Below are 17,778 nucleotides of genomic sequence, written 5' to 3'. Positions count from 1 at the left end.
GTGGAAGGAACTGGATATTCATGTTTAAGTTTCTGCTCAGCCCTGATTCCTGGTCTCAGAACAGGAGCTGAATTCTCCTTCCTGGGACAGGACAAACCGAGCAACAATTATGCTTTACTTAGCTCTCCACTGAGCCTGTTGGCCTCCAGTACAGCGAGGCCTCTCTGACTTAATTATTCAATAAGTAAGGAGCCCTGAGAAAGGGTTTTCACGGCCGACAGGATTTTAGGGCTACACCAACTTCCACAAGGGGAATACAGTGTTTCAGCATCAGTTTTAAATGTTGTACTTCTTCTTGTTTGATTTTTTAATTGGTTTTAAAAGAGTGTCCATCAGAGAGCAGTAGACGGTTGAAATTGGATTAAAAAAGCATTTTTCTTTCTGTCCTAAAAATAATAATTTTAGACATAGTCATTTATGGAAATAACTTGCAGACTTAGGACCACTCTTACCTGCTAAATAAAAATATTTTGAAGATTTAAATTCAGAGCTATTTGCATAGACCTCACAGCTTTCATGCCATTGATTATGTGCGTGCATTGCAGAAAGTTGTTTTTTTACATATAAATCTTAAGAATCTTTTACCATAAAGATATGTGAAAATACATGTCAGACTCGGTTCTATCACATTCATTTTTCTTTTCCTAGAGAGGAAAGGCTCAGTTCTTAAAATTCACATCAGTTGAATTTATAAGCTGGTTCATTTGTAAGGGGGGGTCATCTGTCAGCAGAGGGTTGAATTTAGAAGCTCTCTCTGCAGATAAGTTTCTCCTCAAAATGCAAGAGGATTGAGATGGCATTGCCTGAGCTGGTCTTCGTTCGCTGGAGGTTTTGTGGTGGTTGTTTGCTGTCAGGCAGTTCCCCTCTTCGGTCTTGTAACGCAACTTTCTGCCCATCTCCCTGCTTAAACAGTGGCAACCGTAAGATCAGCTCAGTGGCCTGATTCCTCATCCTGTGCTCAGTGACTTGCGTTAATCCTAGAGATCTTTGCATCCAACTGTCTTTTGACCACCTTGGGAGTGACACAGGACATATTTTCCCCATGGCGCTCTGATTTTGACAGCAAGGCTCGCCTTGGCCAAGGACGAGGTCCCGCTCCCAAAGTCTGTAGCAAACCTGATGCAACAGTGAGCTTAGCCGCTAAGCTGGGGACACCAGGCATCCGGGAAGAGCCACAACTCCAAAAAACACATATTTCGATTCTTATGTTTAGGACGAATAATCTGATAAAGACGAAGAATTGTCTTTTCTCTATTTTTTTTCTATAAAACTTTACATAAAGCTCTCAAACGGAAAAGGTGATCTCATTTTCTCACACCCTCCCTCTCCTTGCCTTCTCCATCTCCATCATCTTTAGGATAAAAACTTCTCTGTGATGTTACAGATTTTTTAGGAAACTAGCAGAGACCGTCAGGAATCTCGGGCCACCCAGGAAGGTGGCTTGCCACACTCCTCACTTGTGCCTGGGGTTTTCTCTTCCAGAGAGTTCTCAGGTGTGTAACTATACCAAGGGGGTGCCAAGGTCTTCTGGAGATGAGAATTTGACAGAGATTCAGTTTGATGTTGACTTTGAATTTGTATCCTCACATACAGACCACCTCCTGATGCATACGCCCGACCCCATAAGTTCACTGAGCATTCACGGATGCAGTGGTGGAAGAGCACTGCCAAGGAGTTTGGAGATCATCTAGTTTAGTTTGAGAAACCGGGACCCAGAGAGGTTAAGTGACTTGTACCAGGTCTCACAGCGAGGAAATGAGATCAGCAAAGCCGGAGCCTCCCTCTGCAGCGTGTGGTGTCTCACGTCTAAAGCGGCTCGTCCACGGATAATTCCCATGGGGGGGGGGGGTGGATAAAGCTCGCCTCCCCCAGGCTTTTCTCCTCTGCTTCTCTGCTAACACCCATTTTCCCTTTCTTCCATTTTGCTTACTTGTGTGGGAGGCTCCCACCCCATGGACCTCTTTGACTCCCTTCTCAAACTTCTTGGACTGAAGCTATTCTCGTGTGGAACCAGGGTTGGGCCAGGAATTCATAAATCAGTGGGCCACTGGCTACCAGCAAACACTCCATCTCTCTTTTCCTGTACTATGCCTCCCCCTCCCTCCAATTAGTAAAGTATCCAGCCCAGGCTTATGTGCTCCTTGCTATAAAAGGTTATAAGGACCTTGTAGAGATTCCCCAGACCAACCAGATCAGATGAGAGGATGGCCCAGTACATACAGCGAGTCACAGCAAGGCTCTGCTGAGACTGAAACAAAATGAGCACATTACAGAACGTTACCTGTTTAACAACATCTATTTCGTTACAGGATTGACAAATTACCAGGAAACTATGCAGAAAATGTTACCTATCCACCCTCCCCCAGCCATGTAGTCACCTGTCTACCCACTGGTCTGTCTAATCTGCTTCTAGAAAAGATTTCAGCAGCAGGCCCTACGGTAACGTCGGGGCAGGTCTGTTATCAATGGAATCGTCTTACTGATGAGATGATCAAACAGGACGGCAAAACCCCAAAATATGAATCTGACTGTAATATTCATTTTATAAAACTTAGTACTACATAAACAATACATTATTAAATACTGACAACATTTTCCCATATGACCTTCTTTGTAAAAATATTAAGGTCATCTTTATCGTTTCCTTTAATCTCTCGCCTTTTGTGTCCTAATATCAAAAAGAAATGGTGGCGATTACCCTAATATTCAAATATGTATTATATATTTATACATAAATGCATATAATATATGTAATAGTTAATATACATACAACATTAGAGAGGGCTCTAGGTCTTTTTTCAAATTTTTGGAAGTTATCGCACAAGCCAGAAAGCTTCAGTGGATTCCGTTCTCCTATTGAGCAAGTGTAAAATCATGAGGATTTTTTTTTCCTACTCGGAGGGCAGCTTGAGGGCAAAAAAGTCTTCCTGTAAATTACCCATGATAAGTGATGGCGAAGAAGAAAATAGGCCTCATTCACACATACAGGTGTCAAGCGGCCGACGAGAGCACCGTGACCTGCGTCCAAGGGTAACGGAACGGTCCTCGGGTTGTGAGAAGAGGAGCCGACCCCCTTCCCCCAAACGCAGAAAGCGAGCTGCAAGCCCTTACCTTGGAGGGCCTGCAGGCTGTGGGTCTGTACGATGATGCAGAGCTGCAGCACCAGCTGGGGAGCGCTCTCCAGGAAGGTGGCGAGCAGGTGTAGCATGCTCACGTCTGCGTACTCGTAGACCATCTTCCAATAAAACCTCCACCGGCCATTCTCTGCGCCCCGTCGACTTCGAATCCCTAAGTATATCGTGTGGAAATACCTACACAGGAAACACAGAGAAAAAGAAAGACCGGAGTGATAACTCATCCTTCAAACACCAGGGCTGTTTTTTCTCTTCTGCAAACCACCATATATGCGCAAGCACGTCCATGAAACAACTACCTTAGTGGCTTATCCCTTAAGGCCCCAGGTTGGCCCTTATTCTTAAAGGTTCCCTTTGAGGAGTCACTGCAATTTTCGTCTTCGTTAAAGCATTCCACTGCCTTGTACTATGAAGAGGGAGGTGAGACACAGGTGTAGAAGGGATTTTCCACCTTGATAATCGACAGACACCCTTCCTGGTCAGTTCCACCATGTGCTCAATGGTCCTCAGCAGATGCATGTCTCCAAGGGCATGATGCAAGTCAAGTTCTAGGACGTATGTGTTTGTAAACCCTCCTGATGACTTTTTCAAAAACTTTTACTATTGAAAATGTCAAAGCTATACAAAAGAAGAGAAAAACAGTGTATTGAATCCAAAATAAAATTACCCCACTGCTTGAAGAAAATTTCCTGATAAGAATCACCAATGTGGTAACCTTAAGTATTGCATATTAATTTTCCAAAAGTGTTTGGAAGAGTATGAGAATGAAAGCAGGCTTGGCAATCCTGAAAGCCAGTGCCATTTCCCGTTGGGTGTGAAAGAGGCTGTCTGTGAATGGTCATCACATTTTATTCTGACAAACTTGTATTGGTTCTTTAATACCATGAAAAAGAAGTCAAATTATCCTATGGAGAGAAAAGACAAGAGGGTATAGATACTACGAAGAAAGTAAAGTGACATAGTCTTTGATCTAATTACTGCTCTGGCTTTCTTGTTCTTTGGGTCATGATGTGCTCATTCCTTATGAATAGTGATGAAGTTCTCAAAATCGGGTCCTTGAGTAACAGGCCAGCACTGTTAGGGAGAGAGTTTCTGAAACTGGTCCTCCTGCATCACCTTTGCTTCTGATCCATCCCCTGAGGGTCACATTGAACAAATCCAATTCATCTTTTCTACACAGCCTTTCTAATACTGGAAGACACCTCAGAGTCCCTAGAGATTTCCACTTTCCTCCCCTCCCTTCCAAAAGTCCTAGTGTCCCCAGCCACATGTCCCATGACCCCCCAAGTCCCCTGACACCCTGGTCACTCTCTGAACATGCTTCAATTTCTCCTTCACAGCACTTGGAACTTTAATTACTTCTAAATGTAATATGTATATATACAATGGAATATTACTCAGTTATTAAAAAGAACGAAATAATGCCACTTGCAGCAACATGGATGGACCTGGAGATTATCATACTAAGCAAAGTAACTCAGACAGAGAAAGACAAATATCATATGATACTGAAACGGAGCAGGACCCTATTGTTCTTCCCCCCCCCCAGCCCCCACCATGTCCTCCACCTGCCTTTTGTCTGTGGAAGAAAATTAGCCAAAGAATAAGTTTAATCAGAGAAGTGAGAAAATGCAGAAGCAAAGGAAGACAGTCCAAGGAGACCAAATAATAATAGTTTAGTCATTGAGCATAGTCAAGGACCTGTAGTTCCTCCTTAAGGGCTATGGATAACATTCTGAGCTGTATCCTGGGAGCTGTCTTACAGATACTGAAACCCTCACCAGGTGGAAGAAGGTAACTACATGATGACCAGGCTGTAGCCATGACAGAAGCTGTCACAATTCCAAGAATTGGCCTCAGAGAAATGGAAACAAACCAACCCTGGAACTGAAGATTACCTGTACCTAAAACAATCGAGATGACGCTGGTCAGACCACCGATGACCAATTTCAAGATGCCTGTCAGAGCTGCCTGTGCTGTTTCTGCGCGTAGCCCCCTCCCTCTGCCTATAAAAGCTCTTGCTCCTCGAGTGTCGGCAGGGAGTCGGCCTTTGGACAGGAGTCCGCCCTTCCCCCGGTTGCCGGCCTCCAAAATAAAGCAACCTTTCCCCTACCAACACTTGTCTCTCGAGAATTGACTTTTGAGTGGCGTAACAATATCACTTCTGTGCAGAATCTTAAAAAAGTGACACAAATGAACTTATTTACAAAACAGAAACAGACTCACAGACTTAGAGGGTGAACTTATGTTACTGGGGTAATGGGGGGGAGGGATAGATTGGGAGTTTGGGATTGACATGTACACGTGGCTATATTTAAAATAGATAACCAACAAGGACTTGCTGTACAGCACAGGGGACTCTGCTCAATACTCTGTAATAATCTAAATGGGAAAATAATTTGAAAAAGAATAGATACATGTGTACATATAACTGAATCACCTCGCTGTACACCTGAAACTAACACAACATTGTTAATCAACTATACTCCAATATAAAATAAAAATTAAAAAAATAAATAAAAATTTAAAAATAATATGGATTTATGTTATATTTTCCCTCCCTGTGAATCCAAAGCTTTCTCCTGCTATAAGTGTCTTGATCAAGTGGACTGTAGGTCAACATTCCTAAGCTGCTTTGCCACAGTTTTTACTGATTTATGTAAAATTGGTTTGTATATTTTCCTTTGTGTTCCGTTTCATTCATTCCTTCCATGAATCACATTTGAAAATTTGATTCTGGAACAGAAATAAAAGGCGATTTTGTCTTCCCATCACAGTATTATGTGGCGGGACAGTGGCGCCCCTGTTTATTATGGACAGTGGCGGGGGGGAAGGTAGGGGTTACCAGAGCCACAGGGGCTCGTTTAACACCTGTACATCACTGAATACAAAGGTTGCCTTCTTGCTTGAAGAAAGTTGACCAGAAAGTCGAAGTCCTTATAATAATTTTATCTGACTACTTAAAAATTCCAAGGTTACGCCAAAACACATGCCTTATATATATATAATATATAGTTATACAAGCATTATATATATGGGTAACATGAATGTGCAAAAGATTTCAGAATTTTAAAAATTCAGAACATGCAAACATTTCCAAAAAAGCCCAAGGAAACTACATATGTAAAGACACAAAGATGAGGAAAATGCCCTGCGTTCTGATAAGAAGCGTATTTGCCTATGTAGCACTCTTGGCCTGAAATGCATTTTGCACGTTCATGTTACCTTTTCTTAGAATGACCTTGTCTCTTTTCTCCACTACGGAAACTTACAGTTGTGGTTTAAAACTCTGCTGATGCATCTCACCTCAGAAGACCTTCCTTGATGACTCCAACCGAGAATCCTTCCCTGCACCCAACTTGTGCGTGCCGCTAACACGGGAGCTACCCCACTGGGTGGGTTTATCTGTTTCTGTGCTGGCTTCTGCTCCAGACCTCCAAGGCTGGAGGGCGCTCACTCATCACTGAAGCTCACCATTGAGCACTATTTTCTGTTCACGCTGGGATTCATCAAAGTGTGTTAAGTTGAATTGGGGGGAAAGTCTCAAATTCTATTTCTTTATAATTAGTTATTTTCATGAGACGGACCAAGAGCCTACATCATATCAGTTTTTGCTTCCAGCTGGAAGCACACAATGGTCTATGCGATTTAGTGGACATTAGCGCTATTTAGAGTATTACACAGTATCAGGAGAGTTTTCTACTTTCTCGAACTCAACAGTGATGGACATCAGGGGTCTTATGCCCACAGCTCAGTCAGCTTGGGCTTTTCTCAAGTCTGTGCTCTGAAAAACGATGACAATAAAGAGGCTTTGCGATCACAATTGGTTCTCTTCCATCTTGTCAATATGTAAATGGTTTACCACATTCTGTCACATTATTATTTTTTCTCACCACCTTCTTTATCAGCTGCCGGAAGGGAAGGTTGGAAGAGAAGAGGCCCAATGAGTGTGAGTAGAGATGTGGACCATGAGACACAACTGTTCCCACCAGTTCCTCACATCACATGGTACGAAAATGTTGCCCCACGTGAATGGGGGATGAAAACACAAATCTGTACTTCAGTGTCAGGTTCCTTCCCCTCTGCCACGGCTATCTCCTGTGTGGGCTGTGTGGACACCAGCCCTCCAGTTGTAGAGCGAGTCCCTGAGAGAGGTCTTTAGGGCTTCAGCTCTTGTTCTACATTTGACCTGTATCATGCAGTTCCACGTCTGCTTCCCCAGAGCGTCCAGCCAGAGGTTTGACTCTAGGGAGATCTGGTTTCATAATAAGTTACTTCTCAGGGCAGGGAATTTTGTCCACGTTGACAAACAGCCCCAAACACCTCTCACCTAACTGGTAATACCAGCTGTTCTAGAGACAGAACATCAATGCAGAGAGCAAAGGAAGACTGGTCATATCTGTCATTCAGTTCTAACAAATGGGGACAGATGAGGGATTATTCAAAGAAGCTAGACTATTGTGTCTTTTAATCTAGTAAACTGCATAGGGAATTGAGAAATAAACATAAAAGAATAAGCTCATGGGTTCTTTTCCACAGAAATTTAGAATGACGTGAAGAAGGACTTGTGTTCCAGTGAAAAGTCATTGTGTTCCAGAAACAGGAGCAGAACTGTCAAGTTAACTCTTCTGTGCAGATGTCTTGGTTTGTTTGTGTTTTTAATAGCTACCAGGACAAGAGCCTTGGAGTTACTTCTTGTGTTAAGCACCCGTAGGTGAGTTTCAAAAAGGGAAGAGGTTTTAAAACGGAAATATTCTGTAAGAAGTTATAATCCCTTTGGCAAGAACTAATGATGTGGTAGACGTGAGGCCTCAGGTCTGAAACTGAACCCCAGGAGACAAAGAGGCCCCCAACGAGGGACAGCTGTGTAAGATGTCCCTGAATCAAAATCAGGACCAAAGAAACTTGGGAGGCGCTGAAGTGCACCCTTGGTCGTAGACAGCTATGATGGCAACGTGAGCCTGTGCTGTCTGCCTTCCACGAAGGGCCCTCATCACGGCTGCCCCTGCACCTTCACTCAGTGGATCTGACAAGATGCTTCCACTGTGCTCCATCCAACCCACCAGCGGAGCCTGGGAACTTACGATGCTGGTCAGAGATGCCGAGGGGACGCCTTGATATGTGACTCCACAAGTTAGCTTTTTTTAAAAATAAATTTATTTATTTATTTTTGGCTGCGTTGGGTCTTCGTTGCTGCGCGCGGGCTTTCTCTAGTTGCGGCGAGTGGGGGCTACTCTTCATTGCTGCACACGGGCTTTCTCTAGTTGCAGTGAGCGGGGTCTACTCTTCATTGTGGCGCGCAGGCTTCTCACTGCGGTGGCTTCTCTTGTTGCAGAGCACGGGCTCTAGGCGCGCGGGCTTCAGTTGTTGTGGCACACAGGCTCAGTAGTTGTGGCGCACGGGCTTAGTTGCTCTGCTGCATGTGAGATCTTCCTGGACCAGGGCTCGAACCCGTGTCCCTTGCATTGGCAGGCAGATTCTCAACCACTGCGCCACCAGGGAAGCCCACAAGTTAGCTTTTGAATGGTTCTTGGCAGTCATCTACTGGGTAGACAGAGTTGAGAAGTTCATGGTTGTGAGTTGCCCTCCTAGTCTAATCCAGATCCTTCACATTGCATCATAACACATGTCTATTCTGGGGGAGGGGAGGATGGCTGACGGCCTGTCCCTGGAAAACGACCCTTTGCATACTTGAAGACAAACTCCAAGCAGTCTTGTCTCCTTGGCATCTGTGTTATTATGATTTAACTGGGAAGTATTTTCTCCCCTCTGATTCTTATGGCCACTTAGCTTCTGATCCAAGTTTCTTTATCTTAAGGTGGAGAGAACCGTACCTCCTTCACGGCTATGTGAGCGTTAAACAAGATGTGTCTCGTGCACGTGCTGTGTTCACGGTGTGCAGGGATGTCGCTGCACACCAAGGTTATCGGTGTTCTGGGCTCCTCTATAAGGCCACCTCTTTGACCCTAAAAATTCAGGTGGTTTTATGTCTTCAGTTCTTCTTGTTTCCTTTAGGCATTTTATTCTGGGGAGTGTTGGATTTGGCCTTTGCCTGTTCTCCCCGAGGGCAGATACAGAAGGTCACCGCTCTGCTGGGAAACAAGGTAGTTTCTACACCTCCTGAGCGTCAAAGGGATCCAGCATGGCGTCCAGGTGGGGCTTGGAGGCGTCACTAAGGTTCTTTTTCTTAGGATTCTGCTTTGCTGTATTAATAAAAAGACAAATAACACCCAACAGGCATAGGTGACCAAGGAAGTTGATGTCAATGAAAAGACATTCATATAGGGAGGATTTAGAAAAAGCCATATTTATGGTTAAAATTTTATCATAATTACCAATGAATTGCCTCCGTTTAAGAAGGAAAAAAGTTTCAAGTCTTCGTCATCGAGGATGAAGTATGTAGTAAGCACGAGAGGGTAGTGGCTTAAACACACAGCTCTCATTCTTGCTAACAGGAGATGTTCCCGGTAAACCCCACTCTGAAATGTCGGTGTGTCCAACTCCTCCTCTGAGGTGAACACGTTCAGAAGATGTTTGCCATCTTTACTGTATTTCCTGATAGGGTCATTCTAATTTATCGTCCTGTGGAGCACGCTAATGGAAGATAGGGCTTTCCTTACCTCACAAAATGACACCAGGAATTCTGCACCAACCTTATCAACATGACCTCATTCCTAAGAATATCTTAATTTTGTAATTTCCGCAGCATTACTGAAGATGCAGACACACAAACACATCTACGTAACTCCCTACCATACCTCACACAAAGACACCCACACGTAACCCACGCCCTCCACATACCTACACAAAATCCAGTCCACTGATTTTCTGAAGATGTAAATTGCATTTAAATTCTCAGCTCCTTTTCATCAATATTTTCCAGGTGCAAAGAGCAACCTGGACTAAATTCACAGCCCCTCACATTACCAACTTCAGACCTAAACATAGTACGGCAAAAGTGATAAGCTAGGGAGGAAAATTCCAAACATTCAGCATGTCAAGCATTATATATCTAGTATGTATTTAATCTACAATTTAATGTGATTGAGATAATCTTTACATTACTTGTTGGGAAATGAGATGTATATAACAAGTTTCAGATAGTCCATATTTATGAGGAATACCTCAGTCCTTAAATAATATTGGATCAAATGTTAACTACTGATATAGCTGAATCAGAAATCATTAACAGCTATGAGGATGTGATGCATATATATTCTAATATTGCATTTTCTTTCTCTTATAGCACATGAAACAGGTTAGCTGTTAACAGATGTTATTTTTACTATCTGAAAACTGCAGAATAAAATCTGAGCAGAAGAGCTTTAAAGAAACAACATAAATAAACACTGATCCCAGCAACTGGTATTTTCTTCTGTGGCCTGGCTACAAGCAAAGCTTTAACTATTATATATGTATATACATCCACTATATATATATCATAATACACACACATATGTCTATCGATCATCTCTCTCTCTCTCATCAACAGTAGGCACTGACAAGGGACGAAGTTGTACGGTTTGTCATCTTAAATATTCTGTATTGAATATTTTAAACAACAGCCATGACCACAAAACCTTGTTTTGACACCAGAACAGCAAGTTTCTGTTGTCTCCATTATGCCAATAACAGTAAAAATGACAATATTCTGTCCTATATTTCTACAGGGGAAAATTTCCTAGTGACTGTTGCTTTAAAATTAGATTCTATTTCCCATCAATCATTCCAAGGGGGAAAAAGTGTGCATTAGGAGGGAACGAATGCATTGCTTGACCTTATGGTTGACCCAAGCGTTAGAGGTCACAGCCCTAAGAGGTCAGTCTGGGCCACGCTGACCCGAGGGGACCGGGGTGCGCTGTCACCCGTGCTGCAGAGCCATCCCCTCACAGCGGCCTGGGGATCACCTCTCACCCAGAGCCCCTAAGCGCTCCAGTGCGGGTGTGCGTGTCGTGCCTCTGCTGTGCCTTTCATGGATATTTGCAATAAGGAAAGAGAGATGGAGAATATCCTCAGGATCTCCCAGAAATCCTCCAATGGGACAAGAACCTCAACAGCTTTTCCTCACTCACGATACTTTTATTTTTCTCCCCAAAGCAACACTGCCTCTTAGACTAACGAGGCTTTGGCTTTCTCTGCATGTATCTGACCTGTGAGCTGTATTTCCACCTCTCTCTCTCTTGCTCAGATAATTAGAATTAATTTGGGTTCTCAGAGGAGAATAGTACTCTAGTGCTAGTAAGATATTAAGAGCTTCTATCATGGTATAGAGCATTCTTATACAGTATGAGCTCACACAACGTGAAAGCATACTTAGTTAGCATCTTGTGTTTGATAAAAAGGCCCTTTGATTGATTTTATTTTTAGTCTTCTCTGAAAATAAAATTTACCTATGGGATATGGTTATTTTTGTTTTGTTTAATTTTCATGCATACCTCTCATAATGATACTTATTACATAAACAAGTTCTCATGTATTCCTCAAACCTAGAGTAGGAAAGAATAGAACTTTTTTCTCCACCAAATAAGTTTCCTTGTAATGGGCAGTGTGACCAGGGTCTCTGGGGCTACTTAGTAAATTCAGCTAAAACAGATGAGAAAGTTATTGAACTTGAAAGGAAGATTCTTTATTCACTCTGAACACCTCATAGCAACTGGTACCCAGCCTTCAGAGAAAATAAAAGGAGCATTTCTCCCCCAATTATTTTTTTCCTTAGAGTCCCAATATACTAATATTTCATGGTAAAATCAATGTACTAACATTTTAATAGTAAACAATGTGTTAAAATGGAGAAGGGCGGCTTGGAGCCAATACAGCAGTGACTACTATCTGACATAATACTGACATGGTGTAACTTAAGACTTCAAAAGATTGAAAGCATACTAATAGAAATTATTAACTATGTTTAGAAAAACAGATTAATAGAATATTTGTTCTTATTACTCAGGAAATAGTGATTGTGACAGAATCAGAACTTCCATCCTCAGCCCTGTTGAATTGACTGATTTTATGACAAATGAGGAAAGTTCCGTTGTGTGCGTGTGTATAATGTTTTATTCTATTTAAAAGACAAGATGTTGCCTTGCAGCTTTTTAATCCTTCACTTGAGCAGACTTATGGCCATTTATACTTTTAAAAGTTGGCTGAAAAATCCACAGGCCTGGGGCATCTGACCCATCACATCCATTGGGCGGCCAAGTTGGTAGGGAAGAGAGAAGGAGAGGCAGGTCAGGGTACCACGTTACAGCCCAGGGTGGGCTGGGGTCTTGCCTGAAAGGTCCACGAGCAGATGTACATTACAAGGATCGATTTCACCAGCACCACTGGACACTTAGAGTTGTTCAGGCCCAAACACAATGATTTTGCATTCTCCTTCAGACACTTTATTACTGTTCATATTGTCGTCTTGTTAGAATTTTATTGTCTATTTATTTATTCATCCATTCTAGGGGAAGAAGAGATTCAAGTTGTGTCTCCCCAAACTCTTGGCAGAATTAGACAACATAAAACATAGTGCTGGGCTTCCCTGGTGGTGCAGTGGTTGAGAGTCCGCCTGCCGATGCAGGGCACGTGGGTTCGTGCCCCGGTCCTGGAACGGCTGGGCCCGTAAGCCATGGCTGCTGAGCCTGCGCGTCCAGAGCCTGTGCTCTGCGACGGGAGAGGCCACGGCGGGCCCGCGTACCGCAAAAAAACAAAACAAAACAAAAAAAACATAGTGCTGTGAAAAGATGGCGAACAGAAGGACTGTAGGTCTTCACTCACTGGGTCTAAAATACCTCATTCTGGTGCGTAGGAGAGCTTCGTCGTGAGTGGCAGATGCCCATCCCTTTGCCCGGCAGCCTCACTGTCCATGGAGGCATCACCTGTGTCTCGTGTAGCCAGATGCTGAGAGGAGAACCCTAAATGTCCGCTTGCTCCAAGCTTACACTGGCTGGTTTGACCCTGAGCACCTAATTTCTAAGAGCAGAGAGCTGAAATTCTCCTCGGGCCAGAGTTTTGTAGGTTGTGCTATCAGCTCAGGAGGACGAAAGCAGAGGAACTTCCCGTGCTGACAGCTAGCGCTTGTTCTAAGCTTGGAATGTTCCCTCCTGGGGAGGACTCACATGGAATACAGTCCAGAGTGGCTCATGGAGATGAGTTAGGATGGGGAGAAGACCTTTCTCCATCATCATAGACACAATGATTTCCTTATCCTATTTGCTCAGCAATCTTTGTTCTCAACTGTGTTTAATAACCCAGAGAAAATTTTCTTACCACAATTGGCTGCAAAAATTTAATGAATGGGATGTGAAAAAACAAAGCGCTAAACATGGCAGGGGGCTGGTCTTCCACCTAAGTAGTCTAACAACATGTAGGGCCCCTTTTGGGACGACCCCAGTCAAAACGTCCATGACCACGTACCAAGCTAATAACTATGGAGATGGTGCCCTAGGAATTGTACCCACATACAAAAAGTTCAGTGTTTCCAAAAGAAAAGTCCCCTTCATCTAAAACAATGAACTCTTTTTTTTTTTTTGGTACGCGGGCCTATCACTGCTGTGGCCTCTCCTGTTGCGGAGCACAGGCTCCGGACGCGCAGGCTCAGCGGCCATGGCTCACGGATCCTCGCGGACCGGGGCACGAACCTGCGTCCCCTGCGTCGGCAGGCGGACTCTCAACCACTGCGTCACCGGGGAAGCCCTAAAACAATGAACTCTTTTACTCATTCATTCACTCAAGTGTTTATTGAGCATTTATTTGGAGACAGCACTCCTCTGGGCTCTGGGAATAGAGCAGGGAATGAAACATGTACAGACTTACATCGTAGTGGGGGATGACACACAATAGGCAAGATAAACAAGTAGAAGGTAAAATATAAAAGCTCATGCTAAGTGCCAAGGAAAATATAAACCAGGAAAGGGAGTGAGGAATGTCAGGGTGCTTGTCAATTAAGTTATATAGCCAGGGAAATTCCCTGGAGAGATGAAATCTGGGTCAACATCTAAAGGAAGGAGAGGAAATAAGCCATCTCCACTTAAAACCTGAGGAAGAACATTCCAGGCAGAAAGGACAGGAGGTCCAAGGGGCTGAGGTGGGCATGTGCTCCTGGGCATCCCAGGAGCACCAGGTAGGTGGGTGTGAACGGGGGAGGGGGCAGAGTAAAAGGGAAAATGGGAGGGTCTGGTCTGGTCACAGAGGGCCTGGTGGGCTCTGTGTGGACTGTATCAGTGAGTAAGGAAGCGATTTGCAGGTCTGAGCAGGTGAGAGACACAATCTGGCCACGAGGTTCCTCTGACAGCGGTGCTGAGCATAGAATGAAGGGGAGCAGAGGAGAATCAGCGCGGTTATTGCAATAACCTCGCAAGTGATATTGTTTGGATCTCGATAGTAGCGGTGGAGAATGAGGCAGATCCTGGGTATTTATTTGGCAGTTAAGGCCAATGGAACTTGCAGCCAGATCAGATGAGGGTGTGAGAGAAAGAGGAAGCAATCTTGATTCCAAGCTGTTTGCCCTGAGCTACTACGGAGATGGAGCTGCCACTTCCTGCAACGAGCAGATTACTGGATGACGATGGACTTCACACGTGGTAATTCTGAGATGTTTTTAAATATCCAAGTGGAGATCTTGGGTAGGCCATGGGATCAGAGTCCCCAATTCAGGCCCACTTAACGATGATTTGGGAGGCATTTTAGAATTTAAAGCCACAAGATGGGCTCACCTTTTTACTTACACTGAGACTGTGCCAACCTCGCTAAGCATGGTGCACCTCCTCCCTAGGCTTGGGTTTGAGGCCCACCGAGAAGGCTTTGCTTAAAAGGCACCAGACCTGAGTACATCAGGCAACCTCGGGACAGGGCATCCAGCTTCTCTCGGGGAGGGTGAGTGCTTGGGGGGTCTTTCCCTTCCCACAGCCTACCTAAGGGGGCGCCGGGGTTATTTCAAACTCCTAGGAGAAAGTTGAATGGTAGGGGCTTGGAATTAATGTGATAAGGTTTCCGTGATGTCGAATCCTAGATGCAATTGTGGTTGCCTTTTCTCAGAGGATATGCTGACCAAAATGACACAGGTATCTTTAGAAAGTCCATCTTTATAGAGTAGCCGGAAATGGCTGGGCCACCCCTTAATTGAACTAGGAGGATTGGAGACACAGAATCTGGGGAAGCTTCCTGGCGAGTTGAATCCCTGCCCATGGCCCCTTGTCACCCACGCTCTGGTACAAGATGAGGCTTTTCTCTTAACCCCTATGAAGGCATCTTGGAAGGGCTGAGGAGTGAATGCCCTGGGTCAGTCCTCTGCCAATGACCAGAGGTATGGTTGGAAAAATACCCCAGCTGCCTCAGGTGCTGTAATTCTGAAGTGAGTCCCTGGGGGGCTTGAGTCCCCGAGGCCCACAGTACGACCTACTCATTGACACCCACCCTTCTGACTGTCCTCCCTTCCCGGTCCCACTTCCCCACCCCCACCAGTGCTTCCTAGAATTGCCTTCAAATCAGCCACTTACACTCAAACCCTCCTCTTGGTCACATCACAGGCTCAAAGCAGCACCCTCAACGATGCACTCTCTTCCTCCAAAATACCACTCGCATGGCATCAGTGCCAGTGGCCCCCAGATGGCCCCCAACGTCCTCTGCTGGGCTCTCCACACTTTCTCTTATCAGGTCTGACGTTACAGGTTATCTGCTCACGTGGAAGTGCACACGTGACCCGCGCAGACTGCCTCCCCGCCCCGCCTGCCCTGTTTCCTTCCTCCTTTGGTGTCGGCTCGCATTTGTCCTCCGGCACCAAGTGCCCAGCCAAGTCCAAGCGCCGCTCCTCCAGGCTTAGCGCAAGCTTTTCCTCACCTCTCTTCCTACCACAGTGATTCTTACCCCCTGAGATTCTATTGAACTCACTCAGCACCAGAAGTCTGGACACCCCATGATCCCTAATTCTTGAGCGAAGAATAGTTTTGTTTTGCATGCAAACTCTGATCAGTTGGAGATAACTGAGTTGGGAAGCATTCTGAGCTGGTCTTCGAGCTCCTTGGCATCAGTAAGTGATGCAATAGGTATTTGGTCGAGTTGCTTCATATGCTATTTATTTTTGACTCTCACTAGATTACAGGTTCCTGAAGTTGATTACTCTGTGATACGTATTTTCTCTCTTTGTTCCTTTCCAACTCATCGGTCTAAATGTAAGTTCATTGATCTAAACTTAAAGCTGAATTATGAGGTTCAAATATATATGTGTGTGTGTATATATATATATATAATACATACACACACACGGGGTGCGTCAAGAACCAACATCATCACACACACCCCATACATCACACAGGCTCAGCTGAAAATGCATCTCTGTGGGCTGACAGTTGACAGTTGTGTATGTAATAGCATATAAAGTATTTAAAACCTTTTGTGTTGTTATTCTCTTCTTTGAGCGTTCTGTCACACAGACCTTCCTCTTGTGTCATCATATCATATTTTATTATCAACTAGTGCCTGCCAGCCAATTTTCTTTAAAATCACAACATAAGTCAAGAGAGAATGGGAACGTACATGCATTCTTTCAGGATAGAATTTGAGCTCTTCTGGTAATTTATGAACTAAAGTCATGCATTGTGCTTTGGACTCAATTCAACCACATTTGTGGTCAATGAGACTTGATTTTGTGTTTTACGTCATAGAGGAAAATCCGACTGATTTCACGCTTTATTGAGGGGACGGTTTTAGTTGAGGAAAAATAATAGTAGTAAAAATCTAACATGTTCTTACAGCCTTTGCCTGAACTTCTATTGTGGTTTATGGAAATGTGATTCAGGATGATATATTCAATATTAAGACCAATGTAAGGTTTAATTGAAACTTATAGGGCAGCTTTTCTTAATTTATTGTCTATCGTGTAATTTTTAGCACACTGCATGAAGAACAAAAGACAGCCTACACCCTTCTGTTGTTTTACCATAGCCCAGAATTAAATTAAACTTGCTGACATTAAAAAAAGGAGGTACCATGCCACCCTGACTTGAACTCCCAATGTGGTTTTGAATGGCAGCTGAGGGATGTACATGGACCCCATCGAGGGAGGCTAAGACAGTATCTGAGCAGTTTCAAGGCTTGCTTTTGTTTTTCAACTTTCGAGAATGAATGCGCATAATCAGACAAAGGGAATTAACAATAACTTTCCACCTAAAACACAGAGGCACTGGGTAAAATGCTTTATATGCATTTTCTTTTTCTTCTCAGACACTTAATGAAGGTGGTGCTATCTACTCCCTCTGACCCGTGAGGAATCCTCACCATCAGAGGTCATTTAGGAAGGTTGCACAGCTAGTAAGCAGTTGAGCTCATCATAGATGCCATTTCTGTTGGTCCCCCAAATCCATGCTATCTACACAGAACCAGACCCACTTCAGCACCTTAAGTTATAAAGCAGCCTCAGGTTTCCAGTCCAGGAAAATGTGTCAGCTACCCATGCCTAAATGGCCACTTGCTCATCTTATATCAAAATGTTATCTGGGGAATATTACTCAGCCATAAACAAGAACAGAAGGCTGCCATTCACAACAGTGTGGATGGACCTAGAGAATATTATGCTTAGTGAAGTAAGACAAAGACAGACAAGTACTGTATGATATCACTTATATGTGGAATCTAAAAAATAATACAAATGAATGTATATGTA

At 44.0% G+C, this 17,778-nt stretch overlaps 1 protein-coding gene across 1 annotated transcript in view; it reads right to left on the bottom strand.

Moving 5' to 3' along the window:
- XKR4 (XK related 4) overlaps positions 1 to 17,778 on the bottom strand; it is a 322,820-nt gene that overhangs the window by 101,987 nt on the left and 203,055 nt on the right. Inside the window, exon 2 of the mRNA XM_049700608.1 lies at positions 3,112 to 3,311. Coding sequence (XP_049556565.1) covers positions 3,112 to 3,311 — 200 coding nt within the window. The remainder of the gene's footprint in view (positions 1 to 3,111; positions 3,312 to 17,778) is intronic.

Source organism: Orcinus orca, chromosome 17 (assembly GCF_937001465.1).
Source record: "Orcinus orca chromosome 17, mOrcOrc1.1, whole genome shotgun sequence".
Lineage (NCBI taxonomy): Eukaryota > Metazoa > Chordata > Mammalia > Artiodactyla > Delphinidae > Orcinus > Orcinus orca.
Note: the sequence above shows the minus strand (reverse complement) of the source record. Positions and strands in the feature narration are given on the sequence as shown.